Source organism: Ursus arctos, unplaced genomic scaffold (assembly GCF_023065955.2).
Source record: "Ursus arctos isolate Adak ecotype North America unplaced genomic scaffold, UrsArc2.0 scaffold_2, whole genome shotgun sequence".
NCBI lineage: Eukaryota > Metazoa > Chordata > Mammalia > Carnivora > Ursidae > Ursus > Ursus arctos.
Window position 1 is genome coordinate 30,240,689 of NW_026622874.1, and position 22,050 is coordinate 30,262,738.

Consider the following 22,050-nt stretch of genomic DNA (forward strand, 5'->3'; position numbering starts at 1 on the left):
GCGTCTTGTTTTCTAGGTAAGGTGGGCTAGCTACAGCTGAGTTGGGCGATTGGAATACGTGTGTGTGGGGGTATATGTGAGGCGTCCTTGACAGTGAGGCATTCCCTGTAAGTGTGGGCTGACTTAGGTTTAGATCTGTGACGTGGGCTGGGCCACTGGGGTGGCCACCATTTTGTGGATCCCAGCGCACGAATTAGCTATCATTCTGTCCCCCAACTTCCCAATCCTTACCTTCCAATTGTCTCTAATTATGACTTCTCTTTGAATTTTCTGGTTTTCTTCTCTTTCTCTATCTCCCTCGGGCTCTTAGTCTCTGTCTCTCTCTTCAGTCTCTCCTACACGCTCCTCCAGCGGGCTTACGTTCTCTGCTCACTCACTCTCTAGGTCTTGCTTTAGGTATCTTGCTCTTAGGTGCCCATTCTCCAGCTCTGGCTCATGCTCTTGTAGTCTCTGCTGCTGTCCTTCCCAATCCCCTCCCCCATGCTCCCTGTCCTTCCATTCCCTCCTTCTCTCCATCTGTCTTCCTGCCCATCTCTGCCTACTGCTGCCTGCCACGGATTGTCTCTGTTGTCTGTCTCCGTTGCTCTCTGCATTTTGTCTATATCCCCGTCTGTCCATGTTGCTCTCTGCCACTTGTCTTCATTGCTATCTCTATGTCATCTCGCTCCATCTGTTTGCTGTCTCTCTCTGTCTGTAGTCTCTGCCTCCATCTCTCTGTCTCTGCCTTTGTCTGTCTGCCTCTTTCTGTCCAGTTCTCCTCTCACCTGCCTCAATAGATGCTCTTCTGTGTATCCATCTGAGTGCCTTGTGTCTCTCCCAAGACCTCCTTTCTCCATTTACTGACCAGCATGCACGGGGTCACCTCTACAGACTTCTTGGCCTTGCTGTCTTGGTTTTTGTTCTGAAAGAATCTAATTGGCCCAGCCCTGCCAAGGGTGGGTTGGCCAGTTGTCCACTTCTGGTCTAGTGTGCTGTGACTGGGGCCTGGGTGGACGGTGGGGGGGGTATGGAGTTGTGTGATATGTAGACTATGGCAGGCACAGCTAGACAGGGAGGGTGGGTGGAGCTTTCAGATGGACACGTGTGTCCCCTGCACTCCTGCTGTGCCTGGGACAAAGTAGATACTCAAATATTTGTATTAAGCTGAGCTGCTCTGAGATTCCTTCCATTTACCTTGGTGCTATACTTTAGCCTCACTGGGCCATTTACCAAGAAAGTTTTAAAGATTTTATTTATTTATTTGTCAGAGAGAGAAAGAGAGAGAGAGAGCACAAGCAGGGGGAGCGGCAGGCAGAGGGAGAAGCGAGGCTCCCTGCTGAGCAAAGAGCCCGATGCGGGGCTCGAGCCCAGGACTCTTGGATCATGACCTGAGCTGAAGGCAGACACTTAACCAACTGATCCACCCAGGCGTCCCACCAAGAAAGTTTTAAAATAACACAGGAGGCAAATGTAAAACTAATGAAAAAAATCTTTTTCTAGCACTATTTAATATTCTATACTGCTTACTTTGAGTCACTTTTTTTTTTTTTTTTAGTTCTGGGGATGAAATTTTTGCATGTTATTCAATGATGGTCAAAGAGTTTTGTTCAAAATGCCTATGCATAAAGAAATGATTATGACTATAAAAATGAGAATAAGACACCTGCTTGATTAATCTGTTGCACCACTTGTTAGCCACTGAGGACAACAATAAATATTTCTTTGCAGTAATTCAACATATCACTAACCTCTTATTTATTAAGTAGACTATCAGTGAATCCTAAAAAAGTCTCCATTTTTAACACAATTTCGTGTGTTTTTGTTCCCTTCCATCCTGCTTGTAAAACTGATTCATCTGTTTTTATTGTTTTAAAATCCTTTAATTTGATGCTGATTGAAGGTGGAGGTCATGCTTCTGAAACCACGTACTTGGGCGTAACTACCCAGGTAACAAAGTGTTTGAGTTTGCTCTAGGAAACTGAAGCCTCTCTTTCCATTGTAACTTACTGACTTAACCAAAATGTATTTATGTAGGATATTAAAATTAGAGGCAAAGCAATTGATTATCGAATCTGTTGGGAGTTTAGTTTGTAATGTGCCAGGATTGGGCCCTTGACAGTTTAGAAGAGTCATTTTCATGGAATTTTATCGTTGAAAAACTCAGTAGAGCCAGGACATGACTTCTGCTGCATAAAGATTTTAGATGTTTTCTTTAGGTGTGTCATACTGACCTAGCTTGTTTCTCTTGTCCCTTCTTCTCCATTCTTCCAAATATTACCAAATCTCAATCTTTTCTGTGTTTCCAAAAATTAATTTCTGGCATGGATTTTATTTAGGTGCAAGCAAGTTGAATTGTTGTTTTCTTGTCTTTGTCTAGTGCTCATGTACATACTTCTTGTTCTTATCATTTATCTCAGTGATTTTTTCTATTGTTTTTCTATTGTTTTAAAAGAAGGAAAAGATAATTTTACTGAAACTTGCTTTTTGTAAGAGCACTGACATCCTAGTAATCTGTAACAGTGAAAGTATTCCAAAGATGTGTTCCCTTCTAAGAAGAATATCTCTAGTTCTTAGAAGCATGTTGTGAAATATATATTGTAGGTCTCTAAATAACCAGTGTGTGCAGGGAACAATACGTTTGCATGAACTGCTTGCGGGATGTAGCTTTTATCTGTGTGATGGCCCAAACTGAGTCACTTGCTAAGTCATTGCTTTAGTTAGTCTCTCCTTTGTTATTTGTGGTAATTAGGATAAAAAGCAATTTTCTAATAATTTCTTTTTAGAGTCTCTCTGTGTTATGCTTTATGGGCAAATGGTAGGTTTGGGATGATTCTGACCCGTCTCACTGACTGCAGTGTGACTTGGCTCATGCCCCATCAGCTGAAGAAACTTTACATGGTGTGGGGAAGGGAGTCTTTAAAATTTTAAGAGAGTGTTTGTTCTATTCTGCAAACCAGAGGAAAACTGTGGGCTGGGGAAGGTTGAATTTGGGAAACCTTACTTTTAATTGCACGCGCTTATAGCGAAAGACCTTCAGGGGGTAAAAAGGCATCAGAGGGAGGCAGTAGAATCAATCTAATTTGCATCAAAGACCTGGAGACACAGGGAACTTTCAGATGAGAGCCAATGAATAAATCATGGCATGGGCAGCCAAGTTGAACCTACACATTTTGTTGAACAACGTAAGAGGGACTTGATCAGTTCAGAGGATATGAATTTGGAGGCAGGCTTGGTGCTTCAGAATGGGCCACTGGCTGATTGGAAGTCACACATTCTACATGCAAAAGCTATATGTATAGGGGCGCCTGGGTGGCTCAGTCAGTCAAGCGACCGACTTGATTTCAGCCCAGGTCATGACTGAGGGTCATGGGATCAAGCCCTGTGTCAGGCTCCATGCTCAGCAGTGAGTCTGTTTGTCCTTGTCCCTTTGCTTCTCCTGTGTTCTCTCTCTCTCTCTCTCAAATAAATAAATAAATAAATAAAAATCTTTAAAAAAATAGCTACATCTATAGTCAAGAGCATATGTCTTACTTGGATTTAACAAATTCCGAAGACTCATTTGGGCATTTTCTGTATATATGAACTGACCTACCAACATGTGATTTCTGTCTACCATAGACTCCCTTGCATAGTATACTTCTACAGGAATATAGCACATCCTGTCATGTGTGCAAATCCAGGCAGTTTTGCTGAGCAAAAGCCCGGTACAACATGGCTCACCTGAAATGTATCACCTTCCCACTGAGTTAAGTTTAGGGGGTGTTTCTGCTATTTTTAAAGTGACCTAGACTCTGCAGAGTCCAGCATTTAAAGTAGTGATAGTTCAGGGTTATGACTGATTCGTTCTTTGTTATGAAGCCAGTTACCTAGAGAGTCAGATTTTATTGCTAGCAGAAGCATAGAAAATTTGTAGTTCACCTCCACTGAGACCCAGAGAGCTGAAGTGACATACCCACACAGCTCATTAGGGGACAACACTGCCACTAGGACCCACCTTGGTGTCCCCATGGTTGTTCTTTCAGATGGTGCTCTGGGGACCCTAGGGATTGCTGGGGAGGGGGGGATTAATAGGGTATCTTTCATCCCTTCTTCTCCCGTTGGTTTTCATTGTTGACTAGGTTCCTTGGTGCTTCTCCATAGACTCTCATGGCCTCTGTCTTCCTAGATGTCCTCTGCTTATAGAATGTCTGCATGGTGTCTCCAGTAGTATAGCTCAGGGCTCACCTGGCAGCTCAGGGCTCTGCAGAAGCAGATGCTTCCAGACCTTCAGAGCTTAGGCCTGGGATTGGCATTGTATCCATTCTACTGCAGTCTGTTGGTCAAAGCAAATTGCAGACCCACCCAGATTCAAGGGGAGGGAACTAAACCAGAGCATCAGTGCGAGGAGGCATGGTTTATTGGGGGCCATCAGTGTAATGTCAACTGTTTATAATGCTGGTTTGTACCAACTCTCAGAGTCACGGTCCTGAGACACGTGAGGGTCTCTACAAAAATATGTATATTTTTTTTTTCAAAAAAAAGAGAGAAAGTGAAAAGGACTTAACAAAGCACCAGGAGTGTTCTGGAAGGGATTGTATTGCCTCTTCTTTTGTAGGTATTTTATGAAGACTTACCAGTGCTATTTGGCAGAACCAGGAGGCAGGAACGCAGATGACCCCTGAATACCCTTGTGATCTTGGAGTTTGATTCATGTTAATGTGTTGGAGCCCATTTAGCCTTCAATCCTCCAGGTTTTTACCCAAGTGAAGGTTGTCTGAAGGAGCCACTTGAAAGTCAAAATACAGTATCAGCTTTATGACTATTAAACTAGATTGGAGACTACGCACTGCCACCTGTCTCCCTCCTCAAGCCTAGACTTTGGCTTCTAGACCATGAGTCACTGACCTACTCCTAGAGGGAGAAGCTGGAGATGACCAAGCATAGGGCTGGCAGGACTATCCCAGTGGGTTTTTTTTTCTTTTCTTTCTTTTTTTTTTTTTTAAAGTAGGCTCCGCACCCAGCATGGAGCCCCATGCAAGGGTTAAATTCACAACCCTGAGGTTAAGACTTGAGCTGAGATCAAGAGTTGGACACTTAACTGCCTGAGCCATCCAGGTGCCCCCCAGGTGGGTTCTGAGACAGGTAGCTCAGGCTCTCTCTTCCTCACCATCCCAGGCACAGGCAGGTCTGAGAGGTGAATACACACAGTGGATTCTGTTTGCTTTTGAGATACCTGCTGGTAGCTTGATCAGTCTACTTAGGCAGGTGTAAGTGAAGGGGGTGAAGGAACGGGTCAAAGTATTCATTTTAACACTTCTTTCTGGGGATGGGTAGAGACTCCTTCCGCTCAATGAAAGCCCCAGGTGTGGAAAGATAAGTGTTGCCTTCATAAAAGCTATTTATTAAAATAGAGCTTTATAGAGGTACTGTATTCTGCCAAACCTAGAGTCCTGGAGTACTACCAAGGACTTCGGGGGAGCTGCAGAGTTTGTGAGCTGTGGTCCTGCTGATTCTGTTAAAGATCATTGTAGAACATCATACAGTGAAGAGCATTGGCTTTGGTGTTTGTGATGGTTAATTTTATGTGTCAACACGATTCAGTTACAGAGTGTGGAGCTATTTGGTCATATATTATTCTGAGTGTTTCTGTGAGGGTGTTTTTGAACGAGTGTAATGTTTAAATCAGTAGACTGAGTAAAGCAGATTGCTCTCCCTAATGTGGATGGGCTTCCTCTAATCAGTTGAAGGGCTGAATAGAACAAAAAGCTGAGTTTCCCCCTGAATAAGAGGGAAGTCTTTCTACCCGACTACTTTTAAGCTGGGAATTGGTTTCTTCCTCCCTTTGGGTTTGAAATGAAACATTGGCTCTTCCGTGGTCTACACCATGAGTTCTCCTGGTTCTTAGGCCTTTCAATTTGAACTGGAACTACACACCATTGGCTGTCTTGGGTCTCCAGTGCGGCAATTGCAGATCTTGGGATTTGTCATCCTTCATAATCACATGAGCCAATTCTGTATAATAAATCTCTCTTTCTTTCTCTGGACACACACACACACACACGCACACACACACACCCCTACACACACACACACACACACACACACACACACACACACACCCCTCCTACTAGTTCTGTTTCTGTGAACCATGATACAGTGGTAAGCAGTCCCAGCTCTACTGGATGTATGACCTAGGAAAAGTTTCATCAATTTGCTAAGGCTTTTGGCAATATCTGTAAAAATGGATTAATTCGAGTGTCTGCCTACCTCAGGGAGTAATGACCCAGTGACTGTTAATACATGCAGTCTTGATGGTGATGATGCCCTTTTCACCAATGAAGAATGGCAGATATCCTAACATTTCTCAGTTTAAAATCACCAAATCTCTGTATCCAGGTCAGGCCAATTCTGCTGCAGTCTTAGGAGGGTATTTTTTTTTGATGTTTTGTCCATGTTTTGTTTGGCTTCAAAATATGTTTTCACATATTCAGCTTGGTGAATAGTAAATAATCCTGGAGTCATTTATGTGCGGATGTGGAATGCGTGTCTCTCCATTTGGCTAGAAAGTCCGTATCACTTCACTAGAACCCTCTTATTTGGCATTCTTACCCAGCAGGAGTATAGCCAACTGCCTGGAGGAATTAAGGAGACTTACTTGAACAAAACTGCGGTCATGGAGGTCTTGCACCAGAGTTTATGCACCTTTTCAGGAGATCCCCACTTGCTGAGCCTGTCTCTTCTTGTGCAGACATACTTCTGGAGGCATGGTAGCAAATTGACTCAGACCCACCTATATTCGCTTCTTTATTTTATTTAACAAAGCTTATCTCCCTCAGAAGCTCCCACTCCACTGAACAGCGGAGAGAGACTCTGAACAACCCAGTTCGTAGTATCTCAAGCTCTTCCGTTTTAATTATTCTTTTGTGGGTCACTCAGTCTCTTGTGTTGAGAAAACAATTCTGCCCATCCCATTGCTTTCCCCTCTGATGGTGTGGGGGGTGGAGGAAAGCACTTGGCACCGCCTTGGGGGACCTTGTTTCCCCCCCTCTAGTTCCTTGGGTCTCTGGCAACGGCCTGTGTTCTGCTCACTAGATGACTAGCAGCTGAATTTATATTCTGTTCCTTGGATTGAGCAGAGCTTGATGTCCTGCCTCAACCCAACACGTACTCCCTTGTGTGTGTATATGGGTGTAGTACATGTATGTATGTGTGTGCATGCATGTTGCGTTATGTGTGTGTGTGGACATAACTCGATCCTGTCTGGGCCCCCACTGGCTGTGCAGCTCGCCTCGGATGTTTGCCTGCACCCCTAAGTCAGGCAGTGTGACACACAGCGTTTGGCTACAGGGTCACTTCGCTCCACTGTGATAACCATCTGCTTATGCAACTTCAGCACTAGCGGCGTAGTTGGGAGCTTCTGGGTCCTTTCCAGAAGCCACGGGAGTGGAGGGGGTACTCCGGAGGCTAATACAGCCAGGTTTGCTCTGCAGCTACTTTCAGCCGCCAGTGTGGTATCCCCTCCCAGCCCTGAGTGTCGGCTCTAAGGCACCAAGTTTCCCCTCCTCTCCTGTCCTCGCCTGTCCCTATGTGGAAGCAGGACTGTTATAGAATCAGTCAGCACACTAGCTTTAAGAAGTGGGAGGTGATAATTTGCAAGGGAGGCAAGAGACCAAATATTAAAAATCTACACAGGGGAACACAAACATTTAGATGAGGAACAATTACTTCTATACACATCAGTATTTCCTGAGGACATCACTGTGGATCACAAAGTAGAGTCACAGTGTATAGTGACACGGATGGTAATGTTGACTCGCCAGTTCAAGGTCTCATTATACTTAGTATTTTTATTTATTTATTTATTTATTTATTTATTTATTTATTTATTGATAAAGATTTTATTTATTTATTTGTCAGAGAGAGAGAGAGCACAAGCAGAGGGAGCAGCAGGCAGAGGGAGAAGCAGGCTCCCCGCTGAGCAGGGAGCCCGATGTGGGACTCGATCCCAGGACCCTGGGGACATGACCTGAGCCGAACGCAGACGCTTGACTGACTGAGCCTCCCAGGCGTCCCTATACTTAGTATTTTTATAGGAAGGCTCACAAATCTAATGTGTTATAAAGATTTTCATAGAAATGGTCTGATTTTCGTACTTAATGAAATACCAGGGAGACGGTGTAATATGATGATTAAAAGCATGGATTTTGAAGTCAGATAGACCTAGATTCAAATCTGACTCGAACCTGCTATGACTGACTGTGTCCTCAGGGGCTCAGTGTACTTGTGAGTAAAAATGATGAAATCCGTGACACTTTGTTTAGTAAAGTGGTACCATCTCACAAAGGTTGTTATGAAGATCAAAAAACCCTCCCCTTAATATATGAAAAAGTCTTAGTACAGAGCCTGGCACAGAGTAAATATCAATAAATGGTATGCGTTCTTATTAATATCTGAAATATTGCTTATGTGGAATCCCTTAGTTTCTGATGATATATGTAATGTTATGGCATTTATATGGGTAGTCTGCAATTATAAACAGATTATAGTTTGGAAGGCAATTTGCAGGTCAGTTATTTGTAGCTTAGGAATTGAAGAGAATCTAAGAGATGCCCCCTTTCCAGCCAACCATAACAGGGTGCACATGCGTGTGCAAGGGATGGGGCAGGGGAAGGGAAAAGAATTTCCTTCCTGTTGGGGGTAAATGGCTTTGTGACTGGGACTAGAATTCTTTCCTCCAATTCACTCCACATCCTTGGCTAAAGAGAGAATTCCTAGACCCTCTATCACACAGTGGCAAGGGAATCTTGCTCCCTGGCAACTATAATTTCTTGCTTGGGTTAACAGTGAGAGGTAACTATTTTAGAATTTTTAAATTCTATGATGAGAAATCCTCTGAGTGGATGATCAGTAGGCTGATGTTTCTATTCCTACAGCACTTCCTATTTTTCTGTTTCCGTCCCTCTGCCCATCCTGCTCACCAGAGGTCACATGTTCTAATTTTAGCCATTTCTTCTTATGGTTTCTGCCATGTCTCTAAATAGTATGCATTACAGCTATTTCTAGATTTATCAATTTTAGCTATTAGCTGTTGACTTCTGTGAATTTAGCTGAGTTTTTATCTCACTTTATTTATGTTCAGCGCCCTTCTCCTAATTTAATTATATTTTTCCCTTATTGGTTATCTTTGCAACTTTAAAATATTTATACCTTTCTTTTTTATTATATCAGCTCTAGACACCATCCCGTGGTTGTTCTCACTTTTCTGTCTAAACTTATCATTTGTATTTTTTATGGTGGGAATTGATAAGATTATATTCAGATACTTACAGTTAAATATTTCATGCTTTGACTATATGTGGGTTTTAAAAATTGGAAATTAATAAGGTGTTTTACACTGTGGTGACAGTGATGAGATATGGTATGATTTGGTTTCCCTTCTTGCCCAGCCTTTGTTTTCTTTGATGCTTCTACTTTCTTTTCCTGCCCACTCCCCACCCCCAAATTATATACTTACATTGACTTATTTTTTTTTAGATTTAATTTATTTATTTGAGAGAGAGAGAGAGAGAGCAAGCATGAGTGGGGGGGGGAGGGGCAGAGGGAGAGGGAGAAGCAGGATCCTGTCTGAGCAGGGAGCCCGATGCAGGACTCGATCCCAGGACCCTGGGATCATGACCTGAGCTGAAGGTAGACGCTTAACCGACTGAGCCACCTAGGTGTCCCTTGACTTTTTATGTTGTTTCAAATGATCAGGAATATCATCAGATCCTGACCTCCTTTCTCCCTAGATAACTCTCTTCTGGAACTTCTGTTCTCTGAACCACTGTGCTGAATGCTTTCTGTTAGCTTCCTTCTGCTTTCTATATTTGGAGTCACTTTCCCCCTGGTTCTCATGTTATCTTCTTTCCTTATTCCTTCACTTGGCTGATAGACATCTCCAAGTAACTTCCCAAGAAAGAATATGCGGGAGGGGCCTGGGTGGCTCAGTTGGTTAAGCATTTGACTCTTGATTTCAGCTCAGGTCCTGGTCTCATGATCCTGGGATCGAACCCTGTGTTGGCTCTGCGCTCAGCGGGGAGTCTGCTTGTGGAGTCTCTCTCCCTCTCCCCCTCCTGCCAGTCATGTGCTCTCTAAAATAAATAAATAAATATTAAAAAAAGAGAATATGTGAGAAATAACTTTCCTAGGTCTTTGCACATATGAATATCTTTATTCTACCCTCATATTTGGTTGTTTTAATTTTTAAAAAATGTCGCTGGCTTTTTCTCAAGCTGTTCTTCCTCTTGTTCCTGTTAGCATGCATGTTGTTCCTCTTGGACTGATGCTCTGTGTCTTATTTTAAAAAATATTTCTGTCTCTTTCTGTACTACTCTCTATGAGACTTTATCATCTAATATTTATGTTGAATTCTTAATTACTTTTAATTCACAGAGGGTCTTAATTGTTCTCTTAGTTTTTTCTTTCATGGCATCCCATTCTAGCTTTATGGGTGTACTAGCTCTTAAATCTCTCTGAGGATATTAATTGGGGATTTTTTTAAAGTTATTTTTTGTTTCCTCTATTATTTCTGCTTCTTCCATTGTCATTTTTTCTGTTCTTTATTACTCTAATTTTTGTGTGGATTTTAACCTTTTTAATTCGTTTACTTTTATTTTAGAAGTGCCTAGGATAGGAGAGAAAATAAACACATGCAGTCAAATCATTATCTATACCTGGCAATTACTCCCTCTTAGCACATCTCTTTAGTGGGGCATTAGTAGTGAAAGAGCTCGCTTAGTTTTTCCCAACTATGTGAGGTCTTTGAGGAAAATTACTTACACTTTTATGAGTCAACAACAAAGTTAAACTGATTGGACTTCATATACATTTAAGGGTGATTTAGTGAATTTGTTTCTTTTCTTTTTCTTTCTTTCTTTTTTTTTTTAAGAGAGAGCAAGCGCCACATGTGTGATTGGGGGTGTAGAGGGAGAGGGGAGAGAGAGAGAATCTTAAGGAGGCTCCATGCTGAACTCCACACAGGGCTTGATCTCCCCACCCTGAGATCATGACATGAGCCGAAATCAAGAGTCACACACTTAACTGACTGAGCCACCTAGCTGCCCCTGATTTATTGAATTTTGCACTGTTCTGTTCAAGAATAACTCAGGAAGAGAAGACCAATATGAAGGGTTATCCCCCCCTTTTTATTTATTTTTATTTTTTTTATTTTTTAATGATTTTTTATTATATTATGTTAGTCACCATACAGTACGTCCCTGGTTTCCAATGTAAAGCTCGACGATTCATTAGTTGCGTATAACACCCAGTGCACCATGCAATACGTGCCCTCCTTACTACCCATCACTGGTCTATCCCATTCCCCCACCCCCCTCCCCTCTGAGGCCCTCAGTTTGTTTCTCATAGTCCATAGTCTCTCATGCTTCATTCCCCCTTCTGATTACCCCCCCTTCTTTATCCCTTTCTTCCCCTACCGATCTTCCTAGTTCTTATGTTCCATAGATGAGAGAAATCATATGATAGTTGTCTTTCTCTGCTTGACTTATTTCACTTAGCATTATCTCCTCCAGTGCCGTCCATGTTGTAGCAAATGTTGAGAATTCGTTCTTTCTGATAGCTGAGTAATATTCCATTGTATATATGGACCACAACTTCTTTTTTTTTTTTTAAAGATTTTATTTATTTATTCAACAGAGATAGAGACAGCCAGCGAGAGAGGGGACACAAGCAGGGGGAGTAGGAGAGGAAGAAGCAGGCTCATAGCGGAAGAGCCTGATGTGGGGCTCGATCCCATAACGCCGGGATCACGCCCTGAGCCGAAGGCAGACGCTTAACCGCTGTGCCACCCAGGCGCCCCTGGACCACAACTTCTTAATCCAGTCATCTGTTGAAGGGCATCTCGGCTCCTTGCACGATTTAGCTATTGTGGACATTGCTGCTATGAACATTTATCCCCCCCTTTTTAAAAATAGCACCTTTATTAAGATAGAATTCACATAACATAAATTTCACACTTTTTAGATGTACAGTAGTTTAGTATATTTACAGAGTTGTGCATCCATCACCACCGTCACATTCCAGAACATTTTCATCACCCCAAATCAGAACCTCCATACCCATTGGCAGTCACTCTGTCTTCCCACCCCTCCCCTCCAGGCCCCTGGCAACGATGAATCTACTCTGTGTCTATGGATTTGCTGCTTCTGGGTATTTCACATAAATGGAACCAAAAAATATGTGACTTTTTGTGTCTGGCTTCCTTCACTTGGCATGATATTTTCAAGGTTCATCCATGTTGGAATATGTATCGGTATTTTGTTTCTTTTTATTGCCAAATAGATATCACATTTTGTCTATCTGTTCATCAGTTTATGGGCTTTTTGGATTGTTTCCACGTCTTGGCTGTTATGAATAATGTTGCTATGAACATTCATGTACAAATTTTTGTGTAGATGTATGTCGCCATTCCTCTTGAGCGTGTATTTAGGAATAGAATTGCTGAGTATTATGGTAACTTTATGGGTAACTTTTGAAGAACTGCCAAACTGTCGAATTGACTGCACCATTCTACATTCCCATCAGCTGTGCACAAGGGTTCCAGGATGAGAGTTCAATTTCTCCACATCCTCATCAACACTTGCTGTTGTCTTTTTAATTTTAGCCATCCTAGTGGTATACCTGAAGGGTTATCCTGTCTCCAGAAGAAAGTCAAAGATCTTTGACAGTCAAGCCCATCCCAGTCTGGTCTTCAGGCTCATCTCCTGCCAATCTTCCTGGCTGCCCTTTGTCTGTCTATGCCAGTCTGCATGTGTTCCATGCTGCCAGACCTTTGCTCATGCTGGTCCTCAGCCTGGAATGTTCCCTTCCTCCCACAACCTCTTGAGTTCACCAGAGGCAGACAATATATGTTCATTTCTCTAAATATTGTTTTTGTATCACATGTGGTAATTACATATTAGGCATTCAAAATGTTTGAGTGAGTCTTACTCACCCTTCTAGATTAGAGCAAGTTCAAATGTGACCCCCTCTGAGACACAGGCCTTTACCTCCCTCAGAGTTAATCATTTTATTACTGGTTTCTTTAGTTAGTTGTGCATATGTCTTTTTGTCCTGATAATTCCTGGAATGCATGGACCATATCTCATCAGGCTGGATATCTCCAGGATCTCGTAATGTGCTTGGTACCTAGTGGGCACGCAAGAAGTATTCATGATTATATGGGAAAGAGGGAGGGAAAGACTGGTTGTAGATTTTCAGTAAAAGCATATTTATAGAATTAACAGGTATATAGATTAACTTCCTGAAAGTTGTGTTCTATGTTCCTTTCAAATAGATGAAAGCATTTTCAAAAATAGATTACCGTATTTGGTTATTTCTCCAACGTTTGGTTCCTCTACTCCTCCCCACATAGATAAGAAGGGATAGTTACCCATATTTTAAATAAATTGTAGATGCTGTACTAAAACAAAATTAGCCTCCCAACTAAATGAGGACATTATATGTCACTGCTATTTCACTGTGCAGGGTGTTCGTATATAAATAAAACCCCCTCCCGTTTACAACAAAAGAAGGGTTGTGTGCATGTTCTTTTTTTCTTTTCTTGGGAAAGGGGTAAGTATTCTGTGGAAAGGAGAGAGCCAAGCTAACATAATGATGATATTTAAGTTCTGGATGTTATTTGCCTAATTTAAGGTCTTGAAGAGAAAAAGAGGGACGGTTGATTACCTGAACACAGAAAGTACTGAAGACTTGATCTTGAAAACTGTGGGAAGTGGGGAGAACATGCTGAGCAGCCACACATCTCTGGCCCACTGAATCCCTGCATCCGAAGTGAATGTGGGCTGATGGTCAGTGGAAGAGCTCTGAAACGTGGCTCCTGTGGCTACAGAATCTCAGAATCAGCAAGAAGGTTTTTGCCACTGTGAGCGTCTTGATCAGGTTCTAATAGGATCTAGTATTAGGAGCGTCTAGTCACTTCCTTACCAAGAGGGGGGCTCTCCGGTGTGTGGGTTGCACGAGGACATCGTCCGTCTCCATTCCTCTGCCTAAGAAGACTTTCTCCTCCTAGGATTGGTAAATGCTAATCAGGGTCAACAAGGCCAATTTGTAGCTTTTGGCCAAAAGACTGACAAGGCTAAGATGCTAGATGGAGCCCAGAAGAAATCCCTTTTGCGTTCTCTCTTGCTCCAGAGTACCAGTGTACTTTCATTGTGATGACTTAGGACTTGAACTTGTCTCATGGGAATCACTGAATTTCTGCAGGATTCATTGGCTGGTTGGTTAAGTATCTTCCTTTGCTAACTTCCTCTTGGAGGACAATAACCTTAGCATTTGAATTCAAAATATTCAGTTCTAAAGGACTGTTCTTTTGTATTCCTCACAGGGCCATTTTCCTGTTCAAGAGACTGTTTTAGAGGGAAGCCAAGATACGTGGATTGGTTGACATTATTTATGTCCTCATTGAATCTCAACTAATGTCTTGCCTCCTATGCCCTTTTCTTTTCTCCTTCTTCTTCTTCTTCTTCTTTTTCTTCTTCTTCTTCTTTTTTTTTTTTTTTAACAGATACTAATTTTGTGTTGGGGAATGCCCAGATAGTGGACTGGCCTATCGTGTACAGCAATGACGGATTTTGCAAGCTGTCTGGCTATCACAGGGCGGAAGTGATGCAAAAAAGCAGTACCTGCAGGTATTTATGTCCGGGGTTGTTCTGTTGAACAGTCTATCATGGTATCTTCTGGAAAAACAAAACGGCTTACTTGGTGCGGGGATTGCCTTTCTCTCATTTAGTGTTTATTCAGGAACATTTCTGGTGATACCATCTCTCGTTCACGCACTATACCGGGGAATCAAAGAAGGCTTCGAACATGGCCTCTGCAAACTGACTGGACTTGTAAGTCACTGACACGGGGTCACCTAGAGAAACTCAGGAAAGCCACTTTATCTAGAAAATGGGGACTCAGAAGTTTATGAGGTGTTAGATGAAATGATATGAAAGTTAGGTGATGCTATAAAATGAAATGAAAATGAAATAAAATTTTAGGCGATTAATTAATTTTTGAAAATACATGACTGTTTGAGAAGAAACCCTACCATGTTGGAGACAAGGGCCTTGTTCATAGGGCTTTTCACCAGAAAAAGAAAAGAGAACTGAGATTTGGTTGCCTTCTAATCCATGCTGTCACATCTCTGGTCGCTCACTCGGAGGCAGGGGCAGATTGTGCTAACAGTGCGCGCAGCCTGGGCGTTTGACAGGGTTACTGATCGAGCAGTACCCTTGGGCTGGGGCATTAGAAACGCCTTTTAAAGCATCTACAAGGTGTGGAGCTGAGCAGAGCGAGCCGAGTGGAGCATGTGCCCGGCCCTGCCAGACACCCCCCTGCGGTGCCCTGGCAAGGTCTTGGCTCAGCACAGCCTCTCACTCCTTCTCACTCCTTCTTCGGAGTCTTCTGTCTTCACTGGCGTTTGCATGAAGTGGACTCATTTTCCCAGACCTGCCAAATCAAGAAATACAGTCATCTCTGAAGGGTGGAAAAACCTGTCTGATATAGGCATCGTCTTTGGTTTTCAGAAATTGCATTTTGATGGTCTTAAATCAGCCACGTAACTAGTTCTGATGAGAAGTATTAAATGCTTCGAAAAATATCCTTTTCTTAAATTTTAGGTGTTTTGGGCTGGGAAATGGAAAACTTAAGATTCTCCTTCTTCCCTTCAAGATGTAGAAATTATGACTCTTAAGTCCTGCCATAGAATTCTCTTACATTTGTGGTGTGCTGTTATCCTCGTTAGCGTCTCTCTCTGTACCTGCATCTACGTCGATATTTGCATATATACAATCAAAACAAATCAGGGAGTTAGCCTCACTTTCTGGTGTGACCTGAGCAACTTTCCTTCCCTTTCTTGCTTCTTATTGGCTCTAACCAGACCCTTGAAGAAGATCAGATCCGATAACTTGCAAATTTAGCCACCTTTTCTTTCATGCACAATTGTAGGAAACTTACTCAATTCCCTGAACGTGTCCCTTTCCTAAAGATAAAGTAGACCTGCCTTCGTGCTGGCTGTATTCCTAACAACGGCTCAGGAGCCTCTTGTGCGTATTTCTTGGATTGCAGGTGTCTGAAATCTAATGTCCGGGTAAAGGAAACTTACAGCTACCAGTAAACTAGTCTGAGGAAGTACATAAGACTAATGAAAGCTGGGTGTAATTTTGGCACCTCACTTATTTCAAGTCTCCATTTTACAGGTATTTGTTTCCCCTCGTGAAGGAAATGGCCAGGCTATATACCATGGTGTCACTTAAATGGAGGTCACTTATCTAGCAAATTAACTCAGAAAGAGAAAGTGGGAGGAAGCTAAAAAGGCAACTGGCTAAATAGGACGGTCACAGAGCTTACGTTCTTTTCCTCCTCCAAGAAGTCCTCTTGTTCTCAGGCAGGGCTAATTTAGTCTTGATCGAGCCATCTTTTTAAAGATAAGTCAACAAGCTCAGTTATCTCTTTTCCTGATTTATGGATGAAAAGCGGAGTGCTGCATGAGAAAAGCACGAGGGCAACCGTACATAATGATGTCTCAGCAGGCTGGGAAGGGACAGAATAACAAAAGTGACACAGAATTCATAAAGTCAACAGTGAGGGCACTTTTTTTTTTTTTTTTTAAACAGAGTGCCGGCAATCGCAAGCCTGCAGTAAGCTCAAGGCGGTTCCAGTATCAAGCCAAGCAAGGCCCTTGAGTTGGTGGTAGCCTTGAGGTTCTCTGTGGCTCTGCAATTCTGATTCTGTGATTCAAGTCATCACGAGAGAGATTGCGTTCAGCACGCACAGTTTTGGAATATGGGGATTGTGTTGTTTAGAACGCATGCCCTGGCTTCCACCTTACCCGAGGCTTGGGGGCTGAGTGTTGGTGTCCTTCTTGTTCTGGTCGCATGAAGGCCTGAGGTGGACGGGAAATGCTCGCTGTGTCCATGGCGAGGCTTTGTCCGAGGACTGGCTTTTCCTGGCCCATTGAGAGATGGCTTTTCTCCTCTCCCATGTTGTTAGTGTCCTGTGCTGTGGTTTATTCTACCTAGCTGGGGGTATATCTTATTCCCAGAGGGTCAAAGCTTATTCACAGTGAGGCCCAGTCCTGGCTGTTTTCCTGCCTCTGCTGAGAACCAGAATTAGTCAGTAGGAAGTTCTGTCTGGAGGTTTTCTCTCATTTTCTTTCATGCTGCTTATTTCCCCCCTTAGTCTACTTTTCTCCAAATGTGAGCAGTAGGGAGCTGTATTGGTAAGAACTGTAGGATTTTATCATTTCTATATTTTAAGCCCGGTGCTTTTTGGGGGGTGGGGTGGGGGGGTAGGAAACAGAGCTGCACACAGAGTGCTGAATCTTCTGTTTCTTTCCTTAGCTCTGCCTTAATGGTCAGAGCATCAAATTGCACCCTTTGGTGCAATTCTTTGGTTGATGAATTTTTGTGATTTTTTCCCTATTCTTTTGTTTATTTGGTTGGGAATTAGAAGAGGAAAAAAAATCTGTGGTCCAGATTTACTCTGCCATCTTTCCCGGGAAATTTCCCAGAGTTGTACTTCTAAAATGCAAATCTGATTATGGAACTCTTTTGCTTAAAACTTTCTGGTGTCTTCCCCGCCCCCCATTGCTTCAAGATAAGGTTTAAATTCCTTCACGTGGCTTATCATGCCACGTGCTCCTTCATGATCTGGTCTGTGCTTATCTTTCTATGTTATCTGTTGGGGAATCTCCCCTCATTATGTATATTCCAGTCCCAGTGAACTGAACCACATTCAGGTTCCAGAATTAACCTCCCTCTCACCTCTCTGCCTTTGCACATGTTTTTCTTTTGCCTGGAATGTTCTTTTCCCTCCTTTTCCCATCTAATTTCCACCTGCTCTTTAGATTTCATTTGCCTTTACCTCTGGGAAGCCTTCGCTGACCACACAGGGCTCTGTGCCCGTATTCTGTGTTCTGTAATTCTGTATGGGTTGGTCACAGTGTTTCCTGATCCACTCTTTTCTGTGTATCTCCTCTTATTATACCGTTCATTTTTGGGGGAGGTGGTGATAGAATGCTGGTGAGTTAGTGAGTCTTCTTTGAGTGAATGTTTTCATTGTGCATGTGAGTGTGTGTGTGTGTGTATGTGTGTTCATTCCACATAGCACAGTGCTAGGTAGAGGAGAGATGTTTAACAGATGCTGGCACAAATACTCAATATTTGTTAAACTAACTTGAGCTTTTTGGTTGATTTGCAGTTTTATGTATGGGGAGCTGACCGATAAAGATACAATTGAAAAGGTGCGGCAAACATTTGAGAACTATGAGATGAATTCCTTTGAAATTTTGATGTACAAGAAGAACAGTGAGTATCCAGACCATTCTGAACCATACCTTTACGTGCTTGGAATAGCAAAAGAGGTCCTCTTCCTCTGTTGTTGACTTGGATTTTCTTGTCCCCTATTAGCTAAATGTTGTTACGTGAGGCTATTGTGTATGTTGGGATAAATGGTGTGGATTGCTGAGTTATACTGTTCCTTACAGAACACTTGAACTTGTTACTAACCAATTAAGACTTATTTTTAAAAAAATTTTATTTATTTATATGAGAGAGAGAGAGCACCAGTGGGGGCAGAGGGAGAGGAGAAGCAGTCTCCCTGCTGAGCAAGGAGCCAGATACAGGGGTCGACCCAGGACCCTGGGATCATGACCTGAGCCGCAGGCAGACACTTAACCAACTGAGCCCCCCAGGCGCCCCCAGTTAAGACTTCTTGATCTCGGGGCGCCTGGCTGGCTCAGTCGGTAGAGCACGTGACTCTTGACCTTGAGGTTCTAAGTGTGAGCCTGACGTTGGGTGTAGAGATTATTTAAAAATAAAACCTTAAAAAAAAGAAAAAGACTTCTTGATCTCTTTTTCTGCCAAGGTAATGTTTTTCGTATTGGTTTACCTATGGTGAGCTGCTAGCTGGAGATACTTACAGACTTTAAGCCTTTTGGGGGGAAAGGAAGCCATGGGACAGCGACTCTGGCCAGATCATCTTTGAATCTGTCCTCCACGGTACCCAGCCCAGCAGGAAACACCAGTAGATGCCCTGTTAGGTGAAGGGGATTAAGAGCACACTTATCCTGACGAGCACAGAGTAATATCTAGAATTGTTGCATCACTATGTCGTACACCTGAAACTAATATAACCCTATATGTCAACTACACTGGAATTAAAAAGAAAAGAGTTTCTGAATAAAATTTTCTTCTCCCGATCACCTTAGTTTTCCATCAGAGTTGGTATTACTATTCAGAGTGGTTTGTGATTTTGTATTTGTTTTGGCTACAATGATTTCCACAAAGTATATTAATGAAGAGTTTTGGTCAATAGCCATACACAGGTATAAAACTCGCTTTTCTCTCCTGACGTTTCCTGCCGAATGGAGATGAGCCATGTTAGAAGTATGGAACAGTGGGGCATATATGGCCATAGCAGGGCTGCAGAGGTGTCCAATAGTGCTGTGTTTTGGGTTTTAAAAAACTATTTTGTCTGTAAAGCATTCTGTTCTTTATATGTAGATTAAATGGTAGGTCATAGATTCAATAGAACGTTTCCAGAGTGGCGCAGATGGCACATGAGGATACGGGTTTATCCTGGTGGCATTCAGAGTGATACATTTTGCTCTGGAAAGCAAAGGGCACGTTTTATCTGGAAGGAGCTGGGTCTTTGGTCTGCAGTGTTGGAGCGGGGAGCTGAGAGCATTGTTTGCTCGCCGCCCTGTGCTGATGCTGATCTGAGAGACTGGCTCCGGGCGTCAACTAATCCAAGAGGGCTGGTCCTGCAGCTTTCACACTAGCGGGGAGCCTTGCTCCGCCTCCCTCCTGCAGCCAGTAAGCTGAGTTCCTACCCCGCTATTCAGCAGGAGAGGAGCAGGGTGAAAGACCGTGAATGACTCCTCCACTATGGGGAGTACAGCCCAGAGCACCAGCTCTGACCAGGAGCACACTGGCCTTTTCATGGGAAGGAGATGCTCTGCTCATGTGTCCCGAGCTAACGGAGGAAGTTCAAGGTTTTTCACACTAGGAGCCTTGTGTACTGAACAGTGTGGATTTCCCCTTGACACAGCATACTAGTTGGGTAGGTGTCTCACAAAAATAACGCTTTGCAGTTATATTTTGCTTCACAGTTTTCAAGCTTCATTAGACTATGCATTTAACTTGCTCAAATTATATGTGTTTGGCACAAAAGGGAGAGAAGGGGAAACTTAATTTAAATTGAGTCAGTGATTTCACTTGCCATGCCCTTTATTTTTTTATTTTAATGTTTTTTTTATTATATTATGTTAGTCACCATACAGTACATCCCCGGTTTCCGATGTAAAGTTCGATGATTCATTAGTTGCGTATAACACCCAGTGCACCATGCAATACGTGCCCTCCTTACTACCCATCACCAGTCTATCCCATTCCCTCACCCCCTCCCCTCTGAAGCCCTAAGTTTGTTTCTCAGAGTCCATAGTCTCTCATGCTTCATGCCCTTTAGGGAGCACGTACCCCAGAGGAAGTGTGCGATGAGGAGGGGAAGCTGTTGTTCCCTCAGCTGCCTCTGGGGCTGAAGGCCTTGTATTACGAGCATCTCATTGCACTGAAGGTGGTTCTTGTAGCTGAAGTTCTGAACGTTAGGTAGGCATGGCCCGTGCACGGAAGTCAGTTGGTTCAACTAATTCTACCAAAGAACGATCATCTCTTCCTTGCTCTGAGGTTGTGGTAGGCGTACTGAGAGATGCATGCCGGTCTCCAGGGGGGCGTGTCCGCCTAGGCATGGGACTCTACTTCCAGGGTGGTGCTAAAGAATTTTCAAGAGTAATTGTGCTTACCCTTTGGCTTGAGAAAATAAACTCTGTGGAAGATAGGACTCCACTCTATTATAAAATGTTGATTCTCTAAGCCCTGTGAAGTAGTCATGGCTGATGTTGTTTATACCCATTGTATAAGAAGTTAAATTCCTTACTCAAGGACACGCGGAGTTTCCAGTGTCCTGGCCATTCTTCCAAGACTGGGTACAAGGCAGGGCCACCATATATAGCTGTGGAGGCTATTCTCTGAATAGAGGGCAACTGGAAGCCAGCTTACGGTTTACTTGCTGAATCCTCTACGCACCGTAGCTTAGCATTACATCTGTGCTGAGGGAGGAGCTTCTCTTTCTAATTTGCACAAAGATGTCTAGAAGGCTAGCGGGAGTTCCATGCAAGGCTAAGCCTGTACGGAAAACAGGGAGCAGGAAATTGATGCAGATAGTGTTGGGTTCTTCCTAGGAACCTGTTCATGGCCTCCCAACTCCTCCAAATCCCATCTTCTCCTTAGGAATTTAGAAACTTTCAATAATTTATTAAGCCTGAGTATTTTACATTTGCACTGAATTCTGTGGTTTTTTTTTAAGATTTTATTTTTTTATTTGAGAGAGAGAGACAGCACAAGCAGGGGGGAGGGACAAAGGGAGAGGGAGGAGCAGACTCCCCTCTGAGCAGGGAGCCCAGCGTGGGGGCTCGATCCCAGGACCCCGAGATCACGACCTGAACCAAAGGCAGATGCTAAACCAACTGAGCCAACCAGGTGCCCCCATCCTTTTTTTTTTTTAGCTGCTTTTTATTGACCCACTACTCTGTGTCAGACACAGGCTTACAGTAGGGACGTGGTTATGAAAAGAGACACAGCCTCTGCCCCTATAGCAGGGGGGCGGCAGCATCCACTCCACGGTACAGAGCCCTTAAGTGTTTTGATGGTGACACCATTTGGAGAGGGTCACCAAGCCCTAACTTAGAAGGTCAGGGAAGGAAGTCTTCCTAGCAGACAGGAAATCCATGCAGAAACTAAAGATGGTGGGAGTTAGGCAGAGGAAAGAGCAAAGAGTAGCTCAGGCCAATGAAATGCACTGGAGTTTCAGGAGACCCAAAGCAGGGCACCTCAGACTTACATACATAGGAGATCACCTGCATATTGCAATTCTAGTTCTCTTCAGTAGGTCTGGGGAAGGCTCTGAGCTTCTGCCCCCAGTGATAGCAGCATCACTGGTGCACGTATCACACTGAGTTGCAAGGACAGAAAGCAGCTATAGTGAAGACTGACT

General features: G+C 43.2%; 1 protein-coding gene across 2 annotated transcripts in view; it reads left to right on the forward strand.

The window, feature by feature from the left end:
* Positions 1-22,050, forward strand: part of KCNH1 (potassium voltage-gated channel subfamily H member 1) — a 351,315-nt gene that overhangs the window by 10,962 nt on the left and 318,303 nt on the right. For both annotated transcript variants that reach the window (XM_044387791.3, XM_026509088.4), the window contains exons 2-3: positions 14,519-14,642; positions 18,199-18,305. In XM_044387791.3, the coding sequence (XP_044243726.1) occupies positions 14,519-14,642; positions 18,199-18,305 (231 nt within the window). The remainder of the gene's footprint in view (positions 1-14,518; positions 14,643-18,198; positions 18,306-22,050) is intronic.